At 43.2% G+C, this 23,077-nt stretch overlaps 1 protein-coding gene across 1 annotated transcript in view; it reads left to right on the top strand.

Annotated features, from left to right (window-relative positions):
- The first annotated feature begins 2,674 nt into the window (after window positions 1–2,674).
- The window catches only part of niban1 (niban apoptosis regulator 1), a 90,043-nt gene continuing 69,640 nt past the window's right edge, over window positions 2,675–23,077 (top strand). The window contains exon 1 of the mRNA XM_033028158.1: window positions 2,675–2,849. Within this exon, the coding sequence (XP_032884049.1) occupies window positions 2,798–2,849 (52 nt within the window). The 5' untranslated portion in view covers window positions 2,675–2,797. The remainder of the gene's footprint in view (window positions 2,850–23,077) is intronic.

Raw genomic sequence — 23,077 nt, 5'->3', positions numbered from 1 at the left:
ACATGTTGTTTCAGTTTCTAAAGCATTGATTAACCAGGCCATCACTGAAGGAGCTCCTCACGACACACGGCATGCCAATTTTAGCTGTTTCATCAATGATAAGTCTGGGGTCAAGGAAAGAGCGTTCACGTTGCGGCCCTGTTTCCACCGCCACACATAAGAAGCGCAAGAAGCGACAAGGCAGACCATTGTATGCAGATGCCGAGAAGTGTGTTCAGCTCTGGCTGAACCACTTCTAATCTTGTGTGTGGACTCGATAAGAAGAAGAATGATAAGTCTGAGGTTGTGTTTGCTGATCTATGGATAATATTTAATTCTATTAACATAGAACATAGAAAAGTACAATTCTTTGGCCCACAAAGTCTGTGCCAAACATGATGCCAAGATAAACTTATCTTGTTTGCCTGCACATGATCCACACCTCTCCATTTATTGCAGATCCATGTGTCTATCTAAAAACCTCATAAATGCTACTATCATATCTGCCTCCACCAGCACCCTTGACAGTGTGGAAGTGCAAGATGTGGTTGGTGTTGTTCCATTGCCAAGGTGGGATTAGGATTGTGCGGGTGGCTTCAAGAAACTGGCATTGTAGGAAAGTAGCTGTTCCTGAATCTTTCAGGTTTCTGTACCTCCTGTCTGACAATAGCAGTGAGAACCAGGCATGGCCTAGATGGTGGTGATCCCTAATGATGGATGCTGCCTTCTTGAGACCATGCTTTATGTAGATACTTTTGATGAAGGACAGGGATGATCTGTGATGATCTGGACTAATCTGGGCAATCAGTGAGCTGGATTGGATTGTCCTGCTTTTTATGAACAGGACATACCTGAGTAATGTTCTACATTGTTATGTTGTTATGTTGATGCCAGTGTTGTAACTGCACTGGAACAGCTTGGCTAGAGGTCCTGGAATGCAGGTCTATGTTACTATAGCTGGGATGTTGCCTGATTCCCTACTCTTCACTGCATCAATTGTTCTCAGCCGTTTCTTGATATTACCTGGCTGAAGACTGTCTTCAGTAATGTTGGGAACTTGGTGAGAAAGTCAAGATAGATCATTTTCATTAGTTCATAGGTTCTAGGAGCAGAATAAGGCCATTCGGCCCATTAAGTCTACTCTGCCATTCAATCATGGCTGATCTATCCTTTTCTCTCAACCCCATTCTCCTGCCTTGGCCACATAACCCCTGACACCCTTACTAATAACTCAAGAATCTGTCAATCTCCACCTTAAAAATATCCATTGACTTGATCTCCAAAGCTGCCCGTGGCTATGAATTATCATTGCTGTCGTGGTTGCTGTTTACCAGATATGTGTTTGTGTCTTGTAGGTTCACAGGTTGGCACTTCATTGTTATATGTGCCTGGTGCTGCTCCAAATGTGCCCTTCTATATTCCTCCTGGAACCAGCAGAATATGATGGGCTCTGAGGTGACAGGGTACAATTGTACTGCTGCTGATCACCCATGGGATCTCATAGATTCCCAATTTTTGAGCTACTAGATCTCTTCTGAATCCATTGCTGTACCGTTTGGAACAGAAGGTGCCCTCAGCATGAAGGTGAGATTTTATCCCCACAAGGCCAATGTGATGGTCACTCCTACCTGTGTCACAGTGCATGGCTATGTCTTGATCAGCCTGCAGGGGTTCCGATTCACCAGCTGAGGGAAGATGGCAGGTGGTGACCAGGAGAAGGTTACAAAATAACAGTTGATACCCAAACTAGTTTTGTTGCTCCAAGGACAAAGCTATGCTTGATAGTAAATATACAACAGTCTTCTTATATCAGGTAAGTTTATGTATAATTAAAGTTTTTGGCAAGATTCAATCCATTGCAACAAAAGGTTTGTTTTCTCGTTTGAAACACGAAACTGGCAAATGCTGTATGCCAACTTGGTTACCTGCGGTAAAGGGCACAGCCCCCAAATCAGTGGTGAAATGATGTAATGACGCAAATACCAGGAATTCATGCGGAGGAAGGAACCGCAGTTGCTGGTTTACACCGAAGTTAGACACAAAATACTGGAGTAACCAGCGAGACCGTTCAGTGAATTTTTCACCACTGAATAATTTCACCACTGATTTGGGGCTGTGCCCTTTTCCGTAGGTAAAGTTGTCACATGGCATTTGTTTCAAACGAGAAAACAAACATTTTGTTGCAGAATTGATTCCTGCCAAAAAAAAAATCATAAATAAACTTATCTGGCATAAGACTGTTGTATATTTGTAGCTTTGTCCTTGGAGGAACAAAACTAGTTTGGGGCCGAAACGTCAACAATTCGTACTGTACACTGACAATGACAATTAAAATTGAATCTGAATCTGAATCTGAATCTGAATTCCTTCTCTCCAGAGAAGCTGCCCATCTCGCTGAGTTACTCCAGCAATTTGTGTCTATCCCAGGAATTCATGTTGTCTATTATAAGAGCACACGGAACTCGGCCTCTTGCACGTGCTGCCCAGGGTGGAAATTAATCTACCGCAGAAATCCTGAGTTCAACACACTATTATCCTTTAACTACATTGTGCAATCTTACACATAATACCGCTGAGCTGTCATTAGTTATTCGCCGATGGATGGACGGTCGTTCTTGTGTAAGAGCCAGCCTACTCGATCTAGTTGAGGAACGGGGCGTGGTGAAGGCGGTGACTTCTTTCAGGAAGTTAATTATAATACAGAATTCTGTTGCATGTTCACTCGTTGACAGTCCAGGACTGGCGTGGCTCCGCCGAAGGTTCACATTCACACCCCGCTTATGATTAGCGCTCCGGCCGGTATTCTTCTCCTGGCAGAATGGGCGGATCTGTTTCCAGCTTGGATGAGAACAAATGCAATTATATCAGAGGTGAGGAGCGTGTAATTACAGAGGCGACGCTTTCTTGCTGAAGTGCAGCGGGGAATAAACTAGCAAATAATTCAAACCCGATAAACTGTTAGATGTTTGAGAAATGGAAATCGAGTGAGCGATGTATTGTTGTGTATACGTGAAAGAGACAGCAACGAATGAAGTATACCGTTGTAGCAATGCTGGCGTGTTTGCCTGCCTGGTGCTTGGAGAACAGACACAAAATGCTGGAGTAACCCAGCCGGTCCTCTGTTTAGAAGGAATGGATGACGTTTCGGGTCGAGATGCTTTGTGCAGCTGCACCCGCTGAGTTTCTCCAGCACTTTTGTCTCCCTTCGATTTTCCAGCATCTGCAGTTCCTTCTTAAATGCTTTGTGTAGTCTGCGTGCCCCCCAATTCATTTTTGATCACTTTATTTTTGAGACCCAGGAAGTAGATATCAACAATTTTTCTCTAGAACTGTGAAAGATTGAAAGGAGAATCAGTGATTGCGTGTGGGGAGGGAGATGGGACTCCCAACTCCAGCGGAAAACTTGATTCACTGCTGATGTCTGCGAAACTTTAGAGACACTTTAAAACTCGAGAGAAACATTAAAACCCAAATATTTGTTTCCCAATTCAAGGGCTAGTCCTTTCGCATATGAAAGGGGGGCTTTGCTTTATTCATATATACAAAAGGGTTATTTATTAACGTATCCCGACGATTTTTATAATTATTAACGTCCTGCATGTTCAGTTTTCGAATGCTTTGCTGCCAGATATCGGCTCCAGCTTCTGCCGTGCGGAGAGCAGACGGGATGTTTTGCCAAGTTTGAGCTGGCGTGTGTTGCTGAGGACACGTGGGGAATAGAAAGGAACAGCAGTGTTTTAGCTCTGTGGACTACTGGGAAGCTGAGCTCTCTCTGCTGCACGGCCTGTGTTAGGATAAAAGAGCAAACACGGGGCAGTCTGGTTTGCTGCTGTCCCTCGAGGTACAACTCTAACCGCTGTGCTGAATTAGTCAATGGCCTTATTGACTCACAGTTTGCGTCAGTTAAGGTGCGTGACAACATGTGTAGGAAGGAACTGCAGATGCTGGTTTACACCGAAGATGGGCACAAAATGCTGGAGTAACTCAGCGGGACAGGCAGCATCTCTAGATAGAAGGCTTGGGTGAAGTTTCGGGTCGAGACCCTTCTAAATTGGGTCGAGACCCTTCTTCAGATGTTAAATGCCTAGTCCTAAATCTCAGTCCAAATGAGATTGTCATTACACAAATTTCCAGCGATTACACCAAGTTTGTCTGAAGAAGGGTCTCGACCCGAAACGTCACCCGTTCCTTCTTCCCAGAGATGCTGCCAGTCCCGCTGAGTTACTCCAGCATCTTGTGTCTATCTTCGGTTTAAACCAGCATCTGCAGTTCCCTCTTACACACTCTAGTAAGAGTGCTTACTGAAATGGGCAACGCGCGTCTTAATCCAGCGCGATGTCCGTAGTTTGTGGTCTGGTCTTGGCAAGTGTGGCGGCTCAGGCGAAGGAAGGAGACGTGGCGGTGGCTCAGCCAACGCCTTCACCCTGACCTCCCCGCACTAAATCCACTGCACTCAAGAGTAAGACGCACTTCACAAACATATGCCAAGCAAAAGGAAGAAACAAACATTGCTGGTGCATTCAGAACATTTGTGGAAAATGCCTGTCGGGTTACGGCATAGACAGTGCGTTGAGCCCACACATGGGCGAGTGTGCAGCACTGCCTTTAACACCGTGAAATCTGGGGAATTCCCATTAAATTGCAGTCACCTTCATTGCAAAGGCACCATAATCGTCGCGCTCGGCGACGAAAGCGAAGTAGCGGTTGTAATTCAATTAAAAATTAAAAACAATCTAAACTTCCCCCTGGCCGCTGCGTCCCACAGTCAGTCCCACCGTCAGTCCCACACTACTCCCCGACCGCAGCTGCAGGCTGCTAGTGCTAGTCTTCCCCTGGGCTCGCCTCTGGGGTAGCGCTTGTTGGTTGCCAATTTAATATTGCTGTTAACCTCTGACACGTGAACTAAACAGAAAAACCGCACCGCAGTAAACCAAACCCAACTAATGGAATAAATAACAAAGTCGGATCAGTATCAATATGACAGACACAAAATGCTGGAGTAACTCAGCGGGACAGGCAGCATCTCTGGAGAGAAGGAATGGCAGACATTTCGGGTCAGATATAAAGAAGGGTCTCGACCCGAAACTTCACCCATTCCTTCTCCCCAGAGATGTCGCCTGTCCTGCTGAGTTACTCCAGCATTTTGTGTCTGTCTTCGGTGTAAACCAGCATCTGCAGTTCCTTTCTGCTCAGTATAAATGGGAGGTTGTTTGTCGGCGCTGACATGAAGTGCCTGTTTCAGTGCTGCATTCTATAACTGATGGTCACAAATTCTACATGCACAGATCTTCGTAAAATTTATGTATATTTTTCCATTGCAACTGTAGTTAGCTATAAACTTGGGCTTCTCGTGCCTTTCCCACTGAGTCACTCCAACATTTGTATATCTTCGGTCTCTGGAAAATATAATTTTCAAAGCTTTATAATGACACCCAAATTCCATCACCATTTCTGAGACGTTTACTCTCTTCCAAGAAACCAATCTTACGAAGTTCGTCATTTCACACCCTGACCCACGCAATATTTAGACCCATTCGAATGGAGTTCTCAATGGGCGCAGCGTGTAATGTTATGGCGGGGTAGGTAGGGTCTAGTCAAGTTGGGACTCTTATCCAAGGAGCGTAGCCTACCAGGTGATGACCCATCTGCAATGTGGTTCAGGCAGCACCAGTGGCGCTGGGAACATTTTCAAGATTCAAGAGATTCAAGAGAGTTTATTGTCATGTGTCCCAGATAGGACAATGAAATTCTTGCTTTGCTTCAGCACAACAGAATATAGTAGGCATAAATAAATAATAAGATAAATGGATAAATAAGTAAATAAATAAATCAGGAGCCATCCACCCGAGCTAAAGACTGCTAATGACATTGCTGCCAACTTTAAGGGTCTTGATCCGAAACGTCACCTATTCCTTTTCTCCAGCGATGCTGTCTGACCCACTGAGTTACTCCAGCTTTTTGTGTCTATCTTCCTTATAAGAAACGTATGTTAGTTTCAGCGCAATAATTGTTGCAGGCAGTGCGGACATTCCGAGAATTATTCTCCCTCTAAATCCCATGCCTGCTAAACTGTATATAGGGGGGGGTTCTATCTAATTTCCAGTATGAAGAAAGGTCCCAACCTAAAATGTCGCCTGTCCATTTCCCTCCATTGACGCTACGCTGCCTGTCCTATCAATCAATCAATCAATCAATCAATCAATCAATCAATCAATCAATCAATCAATCAATCAATCAATCAATCAATCAATCAACCTTTATTGTCATCTTGCAAGCAACAGTTGTACAGTGCAAAATGAAAAGACGTTTCCCAGGGAATAGCGGAGCATCGCACATGAAATTTAAAACATTTCACACATAAACACTAAAAACAATCCAGTCCCTGATGGAACAGTATAAATAGTTAAAAGCAGGTAAAACACAACGTTAAAATACAATAAACCAATCATAGAAATGTCCGGGGCAGCTGATTTGAGTGGCCAGTGCCAGTTATTAAAGTGTCCGTGCCAGCCGCAGAATCAAGTGACTGTGAGTACAGAGTGACTGTTTAGCAGCCTCACAGCCTGTGGTAGGAAGCTGTTTAGTATTCTTGTAGTCCGGGCTTTGATGCTTCGATATCTCTTGCCTGATGGCAGGAGATCCAGGTGTATGTGGAGGGGGTGCAGTTTGTCCTTAGCAATTCTCAGAGCTTTTTTCAGACAGTGGTTCTGGAACAGTTCTTGTACCGAGGGTAGGGAGACGCCAATGATCCTCTCTGCTCCCCTCACTACTCTCTGCAGAGCCTTCCTGTCCGAGCAGTTGCAGGTGGAGTACCACGTATTTATGCAGTACGTGAGTACAGACTCCACCGTACCCCTGTAGAAAGTCCTGAGGATGTTGGTGGGGAGTGAGGCCTGTTTTAGTTTCCTCAGGAAGTGCAGTCGCTGATGGGCCCGTTTGACGGTCCCAGTGGTGTTCCTGGACCAGGTGAGGCTGTCTGTAATTTACACACCGAGGAACTTTATGCTCTCCACTCTCTCCACTGTGGTGCCACTGATGTTGAGGGGTGTATGCTTTGGCTGCGCCCGCCTGAAGTCGACAACCATCTCCTTCGTTTTGTCGACATTTAATTCTAGATTATTTTTGCCGCACCAATCCACTAGTTGTTTTACTTCCTCCCTGTACATTGATTCGTCATCTCCGCTGATGAGTCCCACCACTGTTGTGTCATCCGTGAATTTTATGATCTTATTGTCCCTGAATCTGGCAGCACAGTCATGTGTGAGCAGTGTGAACAACAGCAGGCTGAGCACACAGCCTTGAGGGGAGCCGGTACTCAGCGTGATCGAGCCTGAAGTGTTCTTGCCAACACGGACTGACTGCGGTCTCTCTGTCAGAAAGTCCAAGATCCAGTGACACAGGGTGGTGTTGAGGCCCAGCAGGGTTAGTTTCTCCACAAGTCTCTGTGGGATGATGGTGTTAAACGCTGAGCTGTAGAACGGTTGGGGCGATAGGCAAACTGGAGGGGGTCTAACGATGAGGGGAGGCTGGCAGTAATGTGGGGTTTCACCAGGCGTTCAAAACACTTCATTATTATTGGGGTCAGGGCGACAGGGCGGTAGTCATTTAGTGAGTTCTACCAACAGTCTGTTTCAGGGCATTGACCAAGGAACTGCCAAGTGCCAGATGGAATCCTTTATTTTCATTTGGTCTTGTACTTGTAGAGCAACATTGGAGATTGGAGCATTCTTATTCAAAGTGAAATACAGGCCATTTGGCCTACCAAGTCTGTGCTAACCACTAAGCGCCCATTTACACTAATCCCATTTATTCTCACCACATCTTTGAATTGTGGAGGAAACAGGAGTACCTGGAGGGAAGCATATGCAGTCACAGGAATATCGTGTAAACTCCACACAGACAGGACCCAAGGTCACTGGAGCTGTGAGACAGCGGCTCTATTAGCTGTTCCATTTTCCACCCCTCTCCTTTGTCTTCAATGTCATTCTCCTAATACAGAACCGTTAGTGGAACTTTTCTCCTGTAGCCTGGAAATGGGTAGGATATGTGACCTCACAGTGAATACGAAAATCAGCCAAAGGAGTTTACTTACTTATTACAACACGGGATAGGACATTTGGCCCATCTGCTCTCTGCAATCCCGCAAATTCCTTTGCCTTTCTTATTTCCTCCATTTCCAGGCATTTCATGTGGCCCTTGGTTCTTTTGCCACTTAGTCTCACTAATAGGTAATTTACAATAACCAATTAGACTGCCCAGCACATATTTAGGATGTGGGAGGAAATTGGAACACCTGGAGGAAATCCACATGGTTGTGGTGAGATCGAACAAACGCCACAACATGGTCAAGATTAAACCCAGAACTCTGGAGCTGTAGCTCAGCAGCACTAACTTGTGTGCCTCTTACCCGCCGTTAGAAAGAGCTGAAGAAGGAACGATTAATTTTGCTTCTCTACTCTAAACTTCTATGCTGAAACACTGCAGAATGATCAAGAATGATAAATAGTGACATATTGAGGAGACACCATATCATATTCTTAATAGACTGTCAATGGTCAACAGGACAGAATTTGAGCTCTTCTCATCTGTCTGGTATTGTTTCACATCAGACAGTGATTTAGCAACTGAAAAATTAGATTAAAAAATATAAAATGATATACACTCACTAAAACTCAATTCAATTTTTTTTGTGCTATTTACACAGACAAAATATTAGGAAACAAAATTATGTAATGCACTGTGCTTTAATGGTTTCAAAAATAAATTTCATAACCCATTACAATGACATAAGCATCTAAGTTAAAAATATAATATGACGCAACCATTGTAGCAGAAGTGATTAGTTGCAAAATAAGTAGTTTCCATTCCTCAAAAAATACAGCCAAAATTTGTAAGAATAGCATTAATTAGAGTGAAACGTACTAATCTCCAAAACAGATATGGTTGTCAGGGAAGACCAACAGAGCTGTTACTTTCAGTGCGTGTCAGTGTGTTCTCTTCTGTTACATTGTCATTCGCACCACATGGAGAAAAGAAATTTGTAACCAAAGATAAGAGGCACAGCTTTCTGGCAATTATTTTCAAATAGCTCATGCTGGTGTACTGGTTCTATGAACTCCGTTGAGATGAATGGCTTTCCTAAAAGCAAATCTAACATCTTAACTGATGATAGGGAGTAAATTGTTGCACCAAGGTTCTTAGTAATACCCGCAGAGTTAAAAATAATTTCAATAACATTGAGTTCAATATGTAGCCCAACTTTTAGATAAGTTTGATCCTGACACCATGGCAGCTTACTCTGGTTTCCAAAGTTTAGTTTATTGTCACGTGTACTGAGGTACAGTCAAAAGCATTGAGGACCGTGACTGAGGCTTTGCCAATGAACAATCCACTTCACTGTAAAGGTTTATTAAGCTGGTAAACTTTGAGCCAAGTTAGCAGAAGTGCATCACATTGTCAAGTACTTCCTTACTCATGTAGATTTCTGGAGAAATTCCTGTCCCAACGACTGCTTTATGCTGATGCTAGCAAATTTGCTACCTGCATCAGAGGATTTTGCTGGTCATAGGTAGAGTTCATCGGGGACATTGGAGGGGAACACGGTGTCATCTGTAAGTGGCTGATCTCCAACAGTGGGTTGTGCAACATGAACTTTGCTGTGAAACTATCAGATATTAAACAACTCACCATCCACCCGTATATTAATGGCTCACATCTCACTGCACTTCAGCCACCAGTTCTTTAGATAAGTGTCAGCTAACAATACTGTGTCGGTCAGCCTGGAAGCACAGTGCTGGAGGTCAACTATTGGTGACCTTACCTCCTCCTCACTGCTGGTTAGCACTGAATCCAGGGCCGGAGTTCTGCCATGCTGAGCTGAGTGACCGGATCTACTTTGTATCTGGTTCCTGAGCTGTATGTTAGCATTGATTATAATTTCTAATGTGACCCCATTCATTCAAGTTAGTTGCAGATCAGATCAGTGTGGTTTGGGCTTCACTGTGGCGCAAGGGTAGAGCTGCTGCCTCACAGCACCAGAGACCCGAGTTTGATCCTGACTAGGGTGCTGTCTGTATAGAGTTTGTACTTTCTCCCTGTGACCGTGTGGGTTTTCTCTGGGTGCTCAGGTTTCATCCCACATTCCAAAGATGTGCAAGTTATAGGTTAATTGACTTCCGTAAATTGCCCCTAGTGTGTAGGATGTGAAAGTGGGATAGCATAGAACTAGTGTGAGGGTGATCGATGGTTACAATGGTTGTATCATATTATTTCTTTGATGCTATGTCATTGTGATGGAATATAAAACATGTATTTTTGAAACCATTAATCAACAATGCATTGCACAATTTTGTTCCTAATATTTTGTAGCTGTAATAGCATAAATAGAGAAATATTTGAATTGAATTTTAGTGAGTGCACATATATAATTTTTTAGTTGATAAATCACTGCCAGGTTTAGACTTGGTGGGCTGAAAGGCCTGTTTCCACGCTGCATCTCTAAACTAAAATATCTAAATATAAGTGATTTCGTCATTTTAAAATGTAAACATCTTTTGAAATATAATTATTACTTTTTAAACCTAAATAAATTGTACTTTATTATTTAAATAACTATTTAATTCTGCTTCAAACATTTTAAAACAGCTGAAAAGGCCTTTGTTGGGAGGTGTAACATAGCCAGAAACACTATACACTAACCAAAAAGATCCACAGTTTCATAGTCGGCCTTCTGTGCCTTTAACGTCTATGTCACACTCCCATAACAATATAAGTGCACTGAACAATAAAAGCAATTTCAGGGCCAATTTTTTAAAATCCCTTTAGATCAACTTTAAGCACTTTTGCAATTATTTGTTTTTCCCCAATTTGACAACGTATCTTATAAGAGTCGGGAAGTCATGACACAGCTTTATAGGACTTTGGCTAGACCGTATTTGAAGTATCCCTCTCCGGACGAGTTTATCCATTACCTGATCTTGGACCTTTCGCCATACTCTGTTCGGTCCCTAGCTACCTCCTCGTAGTTCTCTCATCTGTTTCTCGCTTCTGAGATGGACTCCTGGATGTTCTTTGTATTCTCTGACATATTGGTCACTCTCCTTATGTGGCCACAACTTGTATCCATCGTAAATTCCCATTCTTTCTCTGTAAAATCGCCAGCTGCTTTATCTGTATGATCAATTCTCTTTGTCTCCATTGATGTCCTGTTTCCACACCTCACCCTTCCATAACTCTATGTCTCCCTCTCCCCTGGCTCTCAGTCTGAAGAAGTATCTCGACCCGATACCTTCTATCCTGAGATGCTGCCTGATCCGTCAAGTTACCCCAGCAATTCCTGTCTCTTTCCTGTTCTGTGGTCTGATTCATTTTGTGGGCACACCTTTATCACAACTGCCTCCTGGAGGAGACCAACAGGTTTTGAACCTATTTGTTGTGTTGATTGTGGCCTCAGAGAAGGTGGCACACCTCTTACATGCTTAGCCATCATAATCATGTATGACCCCAGAGATGTATCTGCTGTCATTATAAATATTTACCGTCTCTCCTATTCCTAACTTGAGAGCTTTCATCAAGGCTATTAATTCTGCCATGTCATGGAACTTGGTCAGCATTCCCCATTCCTTCTATCCGGAGGAATCCGAAGAAGGGTCTTGACCTGAAACGTCTCTATCTGTGACGCTGCCTGTCCCGCTGAGTTACTCCAGTATTTTGTGTCTATCTTCGATTTAAACCAACATCTGCAGTTCCTTCCTACAGCTCCCCTTTGCAACTGTTTCCTCGACTTCTTAACCAACAGACCACAATCAGCGATGATAATAGGCGACAAATCATCCTCTATGATAATTCTGAACAATGGCACCCCACAAGGATACATGCTCGACCCCCCACTATACTCTTTATACACCCATGACAGTGCAGCCAAATATCAATCCAACTCAATTTACAATGATTGCAGACGACACTACAGCAGTGGGCTGGATATCAAATAATGACGAGACTGGAGCTTGAAAACCCTGTTTCCTGGTGCCATGACAACAACCTTTCCCTCAATGTCCGCAAGACACAGGAGATTGGGATTGACTTAAGGAAGCGAAGCAGCACACATACATTGGTGGCCCTGATGGAGAGCTGGTCGAAAGCTTCAGGTTCCTAGGAGTAAATATCACCAGCAATTTGTCCTGGACCCGCCACATCAAAATTATGGGCGAGAAAGCACTACAATGCCTCTACTCCTTAGAGTGCTTAGGAAATTCGGCATGTCTCCAACAACGATCACTGACTTCTACAGTTGCGCTGCAGAAAGTATTTTATTGGAATGCATCACAGCTTGGGGTTTGGGAATAACTCCATCCAAGACAGCAAGAAGTTCTGGATGTAGCCCAGACCATCACGCAAACCAACTACACTTTACGTTGCCTTGGCTTGGTCACCAGCATAATCTAGGACCAGTCTCACCCCGGTCACTCCCTCATCTCACAAAAGCAAGATTCAGACCCACATCAAATTATAGCATTTCAGTTACACTAAAAAAGTAAACTTATAAATAATGTAAATACATAAAAGCAATAGAATATCTGAAGAAACAAGGAACTGCAGACGCAATATCTAAACAATTCTAAACAATTGCAAAGTAATAAACATCCTGTTATAGACTTTGTCCACTAAATAAGTTTTACGTCTAGTCTCTAATATGTTGTATTCTGATAGCACTAATGAAGAAGGAAACTAAAGGGTCTCTGAATAGCTTCCAGATTTCATTACATTTTTAAAAATGTTCCAGGGGCTGTTTTTCTATGAAGCCTAAACAGATTCACCACAGCCATCAGGCAGAGAAAATGGTTAAGACAAGAGGAATAGTGCTCTTCTCACTGCACAGTGGGTTAATTTGCATCCAACTGCTAAACCAAAACTAGAAAAGAAGCACAGAGATTGGATCAAAGAAAATCCGTGTGTTCCCCCCTATTAGTGACCCCCTTTTTTTTTCTCTTTTTTATTACTTTTTGTTTCGTTTATCTTACCATATTTGTGAGGATGTGTATGTATGTGAGTGTTGTTTGTCCCCGTTTGGTTCCGACCTGATTCGGGTGGGTTGAAGGTGGGTAAGGGTAAGGGCTTTGAGGGTCGCTTACATACTGTTGCACAATTATGCCTTGACTGTCACTGTCTGTTATCATTGTATGTATGCAAATTGCTGTGAAATTCAAATAAAAATATTTAAATCAAGAGGAATAGTGCTCTTCTCACTGCACAGTGGGTTCATTTGCATCCAACTGCTAAACTAAAACTAGAAAAGAAGCACAGGGATTGGATCAAAGAAAATCCATGTGTTCCACGTTTTGTGTGTGAAAGCTTCGTGCAATCTTTGAGCAAGTTTTCTCGTGTTTGTATACAGCTGGTGATGTTGTCCTGTCCATTAGATAATCGATCCAGGGAATTCTTGCTGCCATTCATCCCAGCACTGACGCCAATTTCCCATTTTATTTTGCACAGCGATGGCATCTTCGTCATTATCCACCCAAGAAAACAAATGTATTTTTTACACACTGTGAAACAAGGAGTATGGCACATTGAAAATAGTAAAACCTGCATGATTTTAAATGCCCCACTTGGGAAACATTTCTACATTGAAAATCATCATCCTTTCTAAGTAGACAAAAATGCTGGAGAAACTCAGCGTGTGAGGCAGCATCTATGAGTTTCTCCAGCATTTTTGTCTATCTTCGATTTTCCAGCATCAGCAGTTCCTTCTTAAACATCATCCTTTGTAATTTTGTAATTTTTATTTCTTGTTGCTAACAACCAGAACTTCTGTAAGCCAATAGGTCGCAAATACCATGATCTGTGATCCTGATACTGCCACTGATCACATCACAGATACTCAGGGCCATCTGGCCCATGCAGCATTATTGCCTGTGTTCGACTCTCCCACCACTGTTTTATTCACAATCCCCCCACCCCACTTTACCTTCACTTTTGGACACAGCCCATTTAGACTTTACTGTTAGACTTTAAACTTGAGAGATACAGCAAGGGAATAGCCCCTTCAGCCCACCGTGTCCGATTAACCTACACACACCAGGGACAATTCCACAGCTTACCGAAGCCAATTAGCCTACAAACCTGTATGTCTTTGGAGTGTGGGAGGAAAACTGAGCACCTGGAAAAAAACCACGCGGTATCAGGGAAAACATACAAACACCGTACAGACAGCGCCTAGATTGAACCCGGGTATCTGGCGCTGTAAGGAAGTGACTCTACCGCTGTACCTCTGTGCCACTCCTAATTTGGCCACTCATTGATGACTGAGAATATCATCAGCCAGATGGTTATCTTTAATAGTATTGATCAATGTCCCATGGGGAGGTCAAGTTAGGTCAAGTTCACTGCCCTATGCATGGTGGAGTGCAATGTAAATCATGCTAGCAGCAGTATCACAGGCACATAGACTTAGACAATATACAAAAACAATTTAGACCTAAATTCTGCATAAATTCTACAAGACAGTAAAAAGAAAAAAAGATTGTGTGGAAAAAACAAGACGCTAATGCAAAACATAATTAGGAAAAAAAGTCATGGTATTGCAAGTGTTCAGTCGTCCAGGTTTATATGTTTAATATAGTTATTGATATTTCACCCAGTAGACCATATGCCACTTAGTTGTGCAACATCTACATTGGAAATAAATAATGTAATGTTTTGCCAAAGCTATATGAATTAGACTATTGTATTATTTATAAATGCGGTTTTGAAATTTGGTTTTCATTTGGAGAGCATTGTTGTCTTCTGATCAGAAATTTATTTTTCCCAATTTGGATGTGGTCCCAAACCATCATGGAAGTGATCTTTTATCCCAAGTATCCAGTGTAAATCACTAAATTGCAGCTGAATTGATGGCTCTGGACCGACAGCTTTCTATTGTCTTATGTAAACTGGTATTTCTGTTCACATGTTAATTGCTAAGTAATATATCTGCAACATCTTAAAAGTGCAAAAACAAAGTGCTGGAAGAACTCAGCAGGCCAAGCAGCATCTGCGGAGGGAAATAGGCTGTGGGCCGAGCATCAAAAATGTGTCTAGAAATAGGATTTCGTGACCCAAGTCACCAAACTACATGAAATTTTCACATATTGTGTAAATTATTTTATATAAATCACCCCTGAAACTCGATATGAAGAAGACTTGCACATTTTTATTGAAGTAGAGAAAAACCGGAAAAATGTCGGGAATTTTTTAGTCCAATCTAAGCACATTTAACATTGATTTGTCTGCCAGTTGGCCAATCACGCGCTTTGCTTCAGGCCAGCACACAAAATGGCTGAGGGGGCTTCACATATGCCTGTTTTACTGGAGATTCCGATGTGTTGTTCTGTGAAATAAATGTTGTGGAAACTTGCAGCAGGTAATTGTATTTAGTGGGAAAAGCATTAAAAAGGCTGAAGAAAGTGCTGCTAACTGGATGGAAGTGGAAGAAAGCCTTCAAAGTCCCTGCTGATGTGCTGGAACACAAATAAGGCCCCCATGAATCAACTAACTGAAAGGTAAGACTAAAGTCTGAATTTATGAAAATCTATCTGTATGGACTTTAATTAAATTAATATAACGTGAATAAATTCATTCATTCATTCATTCCTTATTCATTCATTCACTCATTCACTCACTCACTCACTCACTTACTCATTCATTCATGAAATTAAGGACCTAAAATATAACACAGTTAATTAAACATTGTCACTAATGCCAGCTTGTTGTAGAGTAATAAGTCTTTAACAAATAATCTCGGAGCTGCCTGCGAAAACTTACCGGGAAAAATTGCTCCGACCGCGGGGCCTAGGAACTCGCGGTAAAGTGAAGCCGCGGTCTCAATTAATAAGCGGCCGATTCGCGAACGCGGAGCTGCGGATCATCTCTGCGGGGGGGGTGGGGGGAGGCTGTACATAGTGCCGTCTATAGCGGTCGTTTTCAGACCCCAATAACGGGAGAAAAACGGAGGGATGTCGATCGCTCTTTACCGCGAGTACCTAGGTCCCGCGGTCGGAACACTTTTTCCCAGTAAGTTTTCACAGGGAGCTCCGAGATTATTTGTTATGAATGAATGAATTTATTCACGTTATATTAAATTAATTAAAGTCCATACAGATAGATTTTCATAAATTCAGACTTTAGTCTTACCTTTCAGTTAGTTGATTCATGGGGGCCTTATTTGTGTTCCAGCACATCAGCAGGGACTTTGAAGACTTTCTTCCACTTCCATCCAGCTAGCAGCACTTTCTTCAGTCTTTTTAATGCTTTTCCCACTAAATACAATTACCTGCTGCAAGTTTCCACGACATTTATTCCACAGAACAACACATCGGAATCTCCAGTAAAACAGGCATCTGTGAAGCCCTCTCAGCCATTTTGTGTGCTGGCCTGAAACAAAGCGCGTGATTGGCCAACTGGCAGACAAATCAATGTTAAACGTGCTTTGATTGGACTAAAAAATTCCCGACATTTTTCCGGTTTTTCTCTAATTTAATAAAAATGTGCAAGTCTTCTTCATATCGAGTTTTAGGGGTGATTTATATAAAAGAAAATTACGCAATATGTGAAAATTTCATGTAGTTTGGTGACTTGGGTCCCAAAACTGCAGAATAATGCTCCTAGGCCCACAGCCTAAAATAGAAAGAAAATGTTTCTGTCCCTTTCCCTCCACAGATGCTGCCTGTCCTGCTGAGTTCTTCCAGCACTTTTTTTTTTTGCACAAGATTTCTGCATCTGCAGAAGTCTCTTGTGTTTCCATCTGAAAAACCCACTTGTCTACCAGAATATCTGTCAGCATATCACAACCATTGCAAATAACAGCACCACTGTTGTGCTGGAAAGCTGAAACTTGTTTCTGTCAGGTTAACAAAATATTCCTGTGACCACAATCTGCGGTTAGTATTCTATTTTGTGAACAGAATCATGTTCTGTGCTTAAATGGGATTGCAACCATTCTGAAATATTGTTACTATCTATGAAAGCTTGTGGAGTAAAAGTTGCATTATTCAGAACCTATTTGATTTAATCCATCTTCCTTTACTAAAGTATACCATATGGCATAGGAAAGAACTAATAGCTTGCTTACCATAAGGGAAATGAGTTTCCCCAGTAAAATTAGCGAGTGATGACTCCATTAGTTAATTACACACTATCATCCCACACAGTTGGTATTGGAAATGGTTAAAATTATATACAATCTCATTTTTTTTCTAAATAGAGTGAACTGTTATTGTTCTCCATGATTTTCAGCCATCTGTATAAACTCCATGGAATATCTACCTTGGGCTAAATTGACAGCTGGGAAAAGGAGAGAATCTGCTTCTTGAAAATATCTGTAATACATTGCAAACTTCATGCCTGTTGGATACTTCCATTGTACATTCATGTGTTCATATTCTTAGCAGCCACCAAAAACATATCATGCCACATTTGGACAGATATGTGGATAGGAAGGGAATTGGAACTAACTGTGAACGCCAACGCGGCTTGGTGGCACAGTGGTAGAGTTGCCTGTCCCACTTAGGCGATTTTTTTGGCGGCTGCCGGCGACTGTCACAGTCGTAGCAGGTCGCCGAAAAAGCGGTGACTGGACCGCTCCCTCCGACAATGTCTACAACAAGCTACGACTGCCTCCCACCTAGTCGATGTCAAGCAACGGCAAGCTACCGACAACCGGCGACCCGTTAGGACGTCCACCTACGACCACACCTACGACAACCTACAACCACACAGACGACAACCTACAACAACCAAAGTCAACCTACATCCACCTGCGACAATCAACGACCCTGTTGGCGACCACTGATGGCAACTGAAGACAATTCAGTCGATGGTACCTGTCACTGGTTGATGTAGGGTAACGTAGGTAGTTGCCAATGGAATTCACCAAAGTCAGCACCTGGCGACAACTAACGTCACCTGGCGACAACCTGCGTCATCCTGGTGACAACCTACGACAGCACCTACGACAGGAGAAGACAAGCTACGTCAAAAGCCCACAGTCACCGGAAAGTTTTGAACATTTCAAAATCCAGCGGCGACCAGAAAACGTTACGACTCTTTAGGTGACTTGAGGAGACAACTCACGACAATACAGGTGTCACCCCGCGGCCATGTGGCGACAGCCTAATCGCCTGTAGTCGCCAAAAAAATCACCTAAGTGGGACAGGGGTTTTACAGCGCCAGAGAACCGGGTTCGATCCTGACCACAGGTGCTGTCTGTATGGTTAGTATGGAGACAAATGGCTGGAGAGTTATTCGCCAGGTGGAGCCTTTGCTCTTCAGCTGCCACTTTCTCTGAGCCCGAGGAAACATAGTTCTTTCTTACTATTTTTAAAAGTCTTGACATTTCAACTTTTGGGCAGCATGGTAGTGCAGAGGTAGAGTTGCTGCCTTACGGCACTTGCAGCGCCAGAGACCCGGGTTCGATCCACCGACCACGGGTGCTGTCTGTACGGAGTTTGTATGTTCTCCCCGTGGCCTGCGTAGGTTTTCTCTGAGATCTTCGGTTTCCTCCCACACTCCAAAGACGTACAGGTTTGTAGGTTAATTGGCTTGGTATAATCGTAAATTGTCCCTAGTGTAAGTAGGATAGTGTTGGGCATGTCCCACTTGGCGACTGCCGGCATCATTGACTGATGTATCGAGTCACCGAAAAAGTTGCGGCGTGAGGCGGCGTGATGACGTATTTCCTCAAGTGTCATAACATTTTTTTTGTCGCCTCTGGATTTTGAAATGTTCAAAATCTTTCAGTGACCCTGATACGTCAGTCAATTACGCCGGCAGTTGCCGAAAAAATCGCTAAGTGGGACAGGCCCTTTAAAGTGCGGGGATCGCTGGTCAGTGCGGACTCTGTGGGCCGAGGTCCTGTTTCGGCGCTCTGTCTAAGTTAAACTGAACATGGTCTGCATGGATAATGTGGGCCAAAGGGCCTGTTTCAGTGCTGTATACTTCTATGAACTATTTACATTTATAGTGAAAGATCACTGATGCAGACCCACATTTGCAAGTTTTGATGAGAGATTGGAGCGGCTGGGCTTGTATACTCTGGAGTTTAGAAGGATGAGAGGGATTCTTATTGAAACATATAAGATTGTAAGGGTTTGGACACGCTAGAGGCAGGAAACATGTTCTCGATGTTGAGGGAGTCTAGAACCAGGGACCACAGTTTAAGAATAAGGGGTAAGCCATTTAGAACGGAGACGAGGAAACACTTTTTCTCACAGAGAGTTGTGAGTCTGTGGAATTCTCTGCCTCAGAGGGCGGTGGAGGCCAGTTCTCTGAGTACTTTCATGAGAGAGCTAGATAGGGCTCTTAAAGATAGCAGAATCAGGGGATATGGGGAGAAGGCAGGAAAGGGGTACTGATTGGGAATGATCAGCCATGATCACATTGAATCGCGGTGCTGGCTCGAAGGGCTGAATGGCCTACTCCCGCACCTATTGTCTATTGTCTACTGTCTATTTTGTAAAGGAATTCTTTGCATTTCTTTGCATCTTTCTCTGTATTTCTCAAATTTATTCAGTCATTACCAGAATATATAATTGAATGAGGTCTCCAATGATTATTTGAATGTATGCAGCAGAGCAGGAAACTTCTCTGCTCTGCTGCATATTTCCATCCTAGCTTATGTATCTCTCTTAATAACTAGTCAAGCAATCTCAAAGTATGCTTAGTAATCACAAATCATATTACCCAATCACTTGGAATATAATAAAACCAAACTGGTAATGTACAAACCCAAGAGTATTGTCATAAAGCGCTATAGTGTTTGTTTTTCAGACCCTTCCTCAGTTTTGGCCACTGTATTGAGGCTACTCGGGTTTAAATGTGAAAAGAGAGAGTAAGACTCCTCAATTGAAATCTCAGCTGGGAAACAAACCTGGGCCAATTTGCCTCTAAATCAAAAATGCCCGTTTTATGCAGAAACACAAAGTGCCGGAGGAACTCAGCAAATTAGGCAGCATCTCTGGAGGACATGGAAAGTTAGTGTTTTGTTCATATCAGGAGCCTTCTTCAGACTGACATTATTGGGCTGGCATTTAAACAAATTAGCCTATAGGTTATGTTGAGATACAAACTGGGGCATGTCGGAGTAGTGCAGCTAGTAAAGCTACTGCCTCACAATGCCATGAGACCCAGGTTCAATCCTGAGTTCAGCTTCTGTCTGTGTGGAGTTTGCAGGTTCTCCCTGTGACTTGTAGATTTCCTCCAGGTGCTCCTGCTTCATTCCACAGCCTAAAGACGTGCTGCTTTTTAGGTTAGTTGGCCCTTGAAATTGTCCCCAACTCACACGTGAGTGGTAGAATTTGGGGATAGTGGATGACCCCATATCTGATCCACTTTCCCGATCAATCTTAATTTCTATCGATTTCACAACTATCTGGGAAAGAGGATTCTAAAAACTGTTTGTGCAAAGATGAAATTACGTAGAGCAACTTGGTGGTTCAGTGCTGAGGAGGGTTGTTAGAGTTGTTCAGGGTGGTTTGGGAAGCTGATGGCTGATAAGAAGGAACTTGTTGAACCTGGAAGTAATGGTTCTCAGGCTTCTGTACCTTCTTCCTGATGGTAACAGTGAGAAGAGAGCATGGTCAGGGTGGCGTGAGTCTTTCATGATATCTGCTTTCTTGAGGCAGCTAATATCATGTCGACCCTGTTGGTGGTGGGGTGTGTGTTCCATAGAACTTTCATTAGAATTTTGATATTCTGCACAATTTTCAAATTAAGTTATGCACTCCAAAAGTTGTCCATTTTGTGAAACCAATACAACTTTATTTTTACGTATTCCATCTCTTAACTATTGATTTAGCGAATGCAAAGTCCTTTAGCCAAGCAGTTGCCTCTTGAACTATTGATCATAATGAAAACAACTCAAGCTTCAGAAGAGACCAAAGACTGGTTAAAATATTTTCACCTGTGCCATTGAAGGGAATCGATGCACTGAATGAGTGGTTGGATAAGTGAGAGGGAATAATGTACTTTCCTGATAGAGAAGATAAAGTGGGAGGTTGTGCCGAGCATAAACACCATCAATCAGTTGGGTCAAATCTCCTGCTTTTGTGCAGTTATTCCCATCAAAGCTAACCCACCTTGTAAGTCCCATGGTGTAAGCCTAAACCTGAAGCCATGCCCCACGAGCACTCACTGCCCATGTGGGCTCCCGCTCATCATTTGTAGGCCTCTTTCCAACTTATCATCTGAAGCTTTTTTGACCACAAAATTGGATCTGAGCAACATTGGCATCTCTACATTCGAGCAGTTCAAATCAGGACAGTATTCCTGTTGTTCTTCATGATTGCTGAGTTTAATGGTAAAATTGGCCAAGGCTTTTGTCCCAGAAAACAATAATTAAGTGCACTACTGCTCAAAACCTGGAGCTAATTCATGCTTCAGTCAACAAAACCACAACAAGGGTCCATTTGGGAATTGGAGACTTGCATCATCTCCAATTCCCATGAATGGAGCAAAATAAATTTCCAATTATCTCAAAAAGCATTTCTTTACTTAGTATAACAATTGACGATGTGCTAGATAGCAAACACTGGATGACATTTAAGATAAATATCTTTCCATAGAAGCTGCTGTTTGTTTCCAGCATTATCTGTTTTTATTTTTCCTGGGCCACTTTTCCATCTTCACCAACCATTTACCATTAGAGAGAGGGAGGTCTAACACCCTCTCTTTGGCTTTGTCCCTTCCCACCACCTGGTGACCCAATGCGTATTTCCAAATTAAACTGGTGTTTCACTAGCTCTTCTTCCAATCCATTCTATTGCAGTCAGTGCTGACAATGTGGTCTCAAATTTGTCGCACGCCCTCACAAGCCAGAGAACTTCAAAAACCAAATGCCATCCTTCTTTAGTCAGAGGGTGGTGAATCTGTGGAATTCTTTGCCACAGAAGGCTGTGGAGGCCAAGTCAGTGGATATTTTTAAGGCAGGGATAGATAGATTATTGATTAGTAAGGGTGTCAGAGGTTATGGGGAGAAGGCTGGAGAATGGGGTTCAGAGGGAGCGATAGATCAGCCATGATTGAATGGCGGAGTAGATGATGGGCTGAATGGCCTAATTCTGCTCCTATCACTTATGATCTTATGAATAACAAAAACTGGTAAATTATCAGTGAAATCCAGGAAGAACGGAGGGTGTGGAGCGCTCTGGAGTTCCGACCCAGTGGTTGCAGCAGGGCTGGTGAAAGCCTGTTGGGCTTCCGTAGCTGGGACTGCAGCTGCCTTGGAGGGTGATCGTGGGACTCTGGGTTCGGTAGGCCGGCCGGCTACAGATTGCACCAACTTTAGAAGAGGCTGGTGGGTTGACTGGCATAATCAAAGGCACCAGCGAAGTGGCTGCAGTGGGATCATGAATGCTGGCTTCCTGGCAGATGGCAGCAGACTCCTGCTCCTTGAAACCCCTTCTCCACCACCGCCCTCTCCCTGTCGGCAGGCAGGCTGCTGGACTGCGATGGTGTTGTGCTTGCCTGCAAGCTACTGTATGCACAGTGATCCTCATGGGGCAGCTGCTGATTGCAGTGCAGTGGACATTGAGACATTGGTCGGTGGCTGGTTGGCACACTAAATTCTGTTGAGTTACTCCAGCACCTTAGGTCTGTTTCCGATATATCCATGCTTGTTTCAACCATTGATTACAGTGCAACACTTCACAGCTTTGCATCCCTCTGAGCATGGCAACCTTGCAGCCTTCAGTGTTTCTTCCACAAGGCATCCTAAACTGCTTCCATTTTATCTCTGTGCTTTTATTTTCACCAATTCCTCAAACAGAAGGATGTGGTTGTTTTAATTGCCTTCATGGAATTCTCTCAAAACTGCCCCTGAAATAAAAGATGTTCCTGGTGAGGAATGACAATCGTTGAAATGTGCCAGTCCATAGTTGAAACTGCAGTTCATACCGCAAGTTTGGCTGTCTTACCACAACTCACAGTGAAACAAATGAGAGTCATGTGATGAAATGCAATGCAACTGAAAAATGACACGTTGGTTTGCAACTGGAGGTGATGTAGCAGCCTTCATGTTCATAGACGGAGGAAATCAGGGGCCTTAAGAAGGATACACCAGCTTTAT

This window comes from Amblyraja radiata, chromosome 10 (assembly GCF_010909765.2).
Source record: "Amblyraja radiata isolate CabotCenter1 chromosome 10, sAmbRad1.1.pri, whole genome shotgun sequence".
NCBI classification, from domain to species: domain Eukaryota; kingdom Metazoa; phylum Chordata; class Chondrichthyes; order Rajiformes; family Rajidae; genus Amblyraja; species Amblyraja radiata.
Note: the sequence above shows the minus strand (reverse complement) of the source record. Positions and strands in the feature narration are given on the sequence as shown.